Source organism: Maylandia zebra, linkage group LG14, assembly GCF_041146795.1.
Source record: "Maylandia zebra isolate NMK-2024a linkage group LG14, Mzebra_GT3a, whole genome shotgun sequence".
Lineage (NCBI taxonomy): Eukaryota > Metazoa > Chordata > Actinopteri > Cichliformes > Cichlidae > Maylandia > Maylandia zebra.
The window spans coordinates 25,270,743-25,275,525 of NC_135180.1; the positions used below are offsets into that span (position 1 = coordinate 25,270,743).

At 41.9% G+C, this 4,783-nt stretch overlaps 1 protein-coding gene across 1 annotated transcript; it reads left to right on the top strand.

Moving 5' to 3' along the window:
* Positions 1 to 1,004: 1,004 nt before the first annotated feature.
* Positions 1,005 to 4,783, top strand: p2ry1 (purinergic receptor P2Y1). Its single transcript, XM_004543555.5, has 2 exons — positions 1,005 to 1,630; positions 1,872 to 4,783. Exon 2 carries the CDS (start codon positions 1,901 to 1,903, stop codon positions 2,960 to 2,962), a length of 1,062 nt encoding a protein of 353 aa, XP_004543612.1. The 5' UTR covers positions 1,005 to 1,630; positions 1,872 to 1,900; the 3' UTR covers positions 2,963 to 4,783.

Here is a 4,783-nt window from a genome sequence, read left to right on the forward strand (position 1 = left end):
ATTAAAATGTAATGTTCCTTTTGACCTCTGATCTCACTTTTACAATTCACATTTGCCTTTTTTAAACCTGACCCCAAAATATCTTTAAAGAAAGTCTTGTCAAGCCTCCATTACCTATTCCTGTTAAGGTAATCTGTAATTTCACAGAACTACAAACTTATTAAAGTATTTTTAAAAACAACAAAGTAAACAAAATGAATATATACAAAATGCAATACTGAAAGTAAATACTGCCCATGGAGTGAGCTGCCTTGATGGAGTTTTGCCATTTGTTTTTGTCCATTTTTGCATTTTTGTTAAGTTCAATATATGTAATTGTGTATTAATGTATTATTATTATTATTTATTTTATTAATTTATTTCTTTATTTATTTGGGGGGGGGGTTTTTTGGGGGGGGGGGGGGTGAACTTTACCTTATCTTTTATCCACTGATAGATCTTCGTCCAAGTTAATGGTGGCCATTTATTGTCTGTCTTATTAATACCATCCATTAGATTATTGTTTGAATCTTGGCTCGCTGCATTTTCCACCATTTTTAAGATGTTTGGCATCGCAGCTAAATTAACTTAACCTTTGGCTCCGTCATTGCACAGCCTTCACTATTCTCCACCAGCCTCTCCATGTCTCTGCCAGTGTCTGGTTTGTCCTTGGCAATGTTGCACACATCCAGCTGTCTGTCTCAGCTTTTCAGGAGACACGAACTGATCATCGATCTCCATGTATACGAAACACATTAGATTTTTTAGTGCCTTTATTTTGTCTAAGCTTTGACAGTAATGGTGCAGGAACGTGCAAAATAAGAGCTGCAAAGACAAACCCATAAATATGACAAATCACTATAGTAAATGAGGAATCTGCCCACTTCCCACTTAAATAGTATTTGTTTTTCTTCGATTACCGCCGAGCAATAATAACTTTCGGAATATTTTGAATAGATAATCACCTTGATTTATCTTCTTATAGTTAACATTTCCCACTAGATGTCAAATTGAAAAACAGTGTTGTTATTTAGGGAACTTTTTGCTTTGTGAGTCTAGACTTAGACGAATCTACAGCTAAATAAAATCTAAGATCTGCGTAGGTTATATTTTAACAGCAGGGACGTCAACTGAAACGGACTCCAACTGTAAGCAAGTGAGTTTAACTAGCATAACAATCAATTGTTAACAAAGGTGAACAAAGGCGATTATTTATAGGCATGTTTCTTTAGAATGAATTGTCGCACGCCTTTCGGATTAAGGAGGAGGCGGGAGCAGCAGAAAATGCGTTTGGGAACCGTGCGGTGGTTTTGTGTGTGCGCACCTCCCCTCTCGCGCGTAAAGAGCCTCCTTTCTCTTTACGGATCCTGTTTTCTGCTCTTCATGCCAGAGCCTGCAGCTGTCTCAGTTGCGTCCCACTGCCGCTGTTGTGGGAAATCGTCGTCCCGCGTGACGAACAGACAGCAGATTTTCCACTCCCTTAAAGTGTATCAGCGCCAGCCCGAAGGAAATCGCAACTTTTAATCAATTTCCATTACTGGAAGGAGACGGAAGGAATACCTGACAGCTCGTGACGCCCCGTCAGCGTGTTGACTGAAATCTGTCCAACTGTGAAGGCTTCAGGAATGTGGAATACAACTCAGCCTCAACGGTGAGTGCCGTAATGTGCCTGTCACTCCCCCGCTCGCTCCGTGTGTGTTCAGTCACAAGTGGTTGTCGGACTGTAGGAATTCTGCTAAATTAAGCGATTGAATGCCAAGTGTGCGCACAACTGCTTTTTGAATTCAGGCGTAGGTCATCTTTAAACAAAGCAGCCAGCCTATAGCGTGTGAAAAACAGATTAGTTCAACTGATACTAAATATTTACTCATGTGTCTTTTGCTTTCATGCAGTGAAAGGACGTTCCACTGCCCCTGACACCATGACCACAGACTTGAACTTGACCTCTCTAATGAATGTGACAGAGCTTCATAACCACACAAGAGGATGTTCCCTCACCAAGACAGGTTTCCAGTTCTATTACCTGCCCACTGTTTACATCCTAGTTTTCATTACTGGACTGGTGGGCAACAGCTTGGCCATTTGGATGTTTGTTTGCCATATGAGACCCTGGAGCAGCATCTCTGTCTACATGTTCAACCTGGCATTAGCTGACTTTTGCTACGTCCTCTCACTGCCTTTCCTCATCTTCTACTACTTCAACAAAACAGACTGGATATTCGGGGACGTTCTGTGCCGACTGCAGCGCTTTATATTCCATGTGAATCTTTATGGGAGTATTCTGTTTCTGACCTGCATCAGTGTTCACAGGTACACTGGGGTGGTGCACCCGCTCAAGTCTCTGGGTCGACTGAAGAAGAAAAATGCAGTTATTACCAGTGCACTGGTGTGGGTTTTGGTTGTTATCAGCATGTCCCCCATCCTTTACTATTCCCGGACTGGCTTAAAGCGTAATGCAACCACTTGTTACGACACCACCACAGTGGACGAGTTGCCGGGGTATTTCATCTACAGTATGACTTTGACGGTGTTTGGGTTCTGCATCCCATTTATTGTCATTTTTTGCTGCTATGGCATGATTGTCAAAGCATTAATCTGCAATGAGATGAACAATGCGCCTCTGCGGCAGAAATCCATTCACCTAGTTATCATAGTGCTTGCAGTCTTTGCCGTCTCCTACCTGCCTTTCCATGTGATGAAGAACCTCAACATGAGGGCCAGGCTGTACTTCCAAACCCCTGACATGTGTGAGTTTAATAACCGCGTCTATGCCACCTATCAGGTGACGCGGGGTCTGGCCAGCCTCAATAGCTGTGTGGATCCTATTCTGTACTTCCTGGCTGGAGACACCTTCAGGAGGAAGCTGTCACGGGCCACTAAAAAGACTTCGAGGAAAGGAGAGAATGTCCTTCAATCAAAGAGTGATGAAGCAGTGCTTAACAGCCTAACTGAGTATGTGGAGAATGGGGGCCGGAGGCTGTAACGAGATACCTGTGTGTACCAGGTTGTGGATCTCTTTTAGCTTTAGAAAACATTTTGGACTTGGCAGAAATAAATGCAGTGTGTGTGGCCTGAACACTGTATGTAGAATTCATTGGACAACAGTTTATAAAACTAGGATAAATAGTCATTTTAACCCTGTGATAAATATCGCTTGCTTGCAGCCTGTTGATATTGATAAGCTACTGTACTGTATCGTCCTGTACTTGTATTGTACTTTAAATGGTAGAGCAATCACTCTTCTTTCTTATCATTAGTAATCATTGTGATGAACCAGGCTCGGGGAAATAGGTTTTCCTACAGGCACTAAAAACCTGTTCATTTATTTGTTCAGTAAAAATAGGACTTAGAAGCACATTTTCTATTCACAAGCTGATGTTTAATAATCAATAGCTATTGAACACCTAAGAGCTTGTGCCTAAGGAAGTGGACATGGGATGATGTTTTTTTTCCTTTAGAGGAAAAAACTAAATGCACTGAACCTGAGATTGCTGCATGGATGTGCCATACAGACATTGTAATGCACTAAAATTGGGACCTCTCCCTTTAGAGGGCTATCTATCCCTCCTCCTTTCTTTCTACATCCATTACTGAAGGGGTGTGAAATGTGGTCAACTACTTTTTCATTCTGACAGCTCTGAGGTGAAGGTCTCCAACGGCTCTGTTACCGCAAGCTTTCACTCCTTTTACCTACTAAAATAATGACAGTATTTTGTGTATATGATACTAAAAATAATATCTTTGTTTCTCTTAGGTGGACTATGCAGAATATTGTGATGTTCCAGATTAGTTTTGTGTTTTTAACTGTCGCTATTTTTAGTGCAGATCTTCATACATGAGCCTACTATCAAAATCCATTATCAGTATCATCAGACTGAATCACCAGAACAGGTTCTGAGTACTCGAGTGTATATTACAAAATAAAGACTATCAGCTTTTAAATGATCTAAACGCATAAACGCACATACTTTATAACCTGCTTCGTGACTCAATCCGCATATTGAAGATTTTTTTGTATGAGATACCTCAAAGTAACTGGTGCACTGTGTCCGAGTTTTGGCAGATAATCACTTCTGTTGTGTATCTGTTGTAAACATTCTGGAGAAATTATCGGTATATATTTTACCCTGGTCTGTGTAAATGTTTGCTGTCTGTACTTCCTTTGTAAATCTGTAATGTGGTCATTTATAAGTGTCAAGGAAGGAAGTAAATTAGTTATACAGGAGATACGGGGCCACACATATCTGTGTCAGTACATCTTTGTATTTACAGTCGACAATTTATAAGCACTTGTATAATTTCACCATGTTTGTACCAGCTGCATGCACCCTCGCTTAAATGTTCGCAGAGGTGTGAGAGAACAAACGCCACTTGTTTTGGAGACATTCGTGCAGAGCTCTGTTCTCGCTGCTCCCCCTTGTTTTCATCACTGCTCTTGACTTTCTCTTTTAGCACAGCTAGGAGGAAATGAGGGGACGAGTCAGGAATAAAGAGTGGCACCTTTTCCTCCTGGCTTATCCTAAGACTTCCTTTGTGTCCGTCACAATGCCACAGACCCATTGAAGCAGACAGGGGTGTGAAGCTGTCGCCAGGACCCGGCGGCGGTGCAGTGTTGCGGGCACAGGAAAGCAACCAACCCTCTTCCTCCACACAGCGCCCGTGAATACAAACGGCTTTTGATTTCCTGGCTTTGAGGTGCAAACTGCATATCTGGCCTTTGCAAATGTGTGTGTGTATGTATTCGCTGTTTGTGCGTGTGTCTGTATGAGACAGCCTGAAGGCAATGAAGACCTTATTCCAGTGA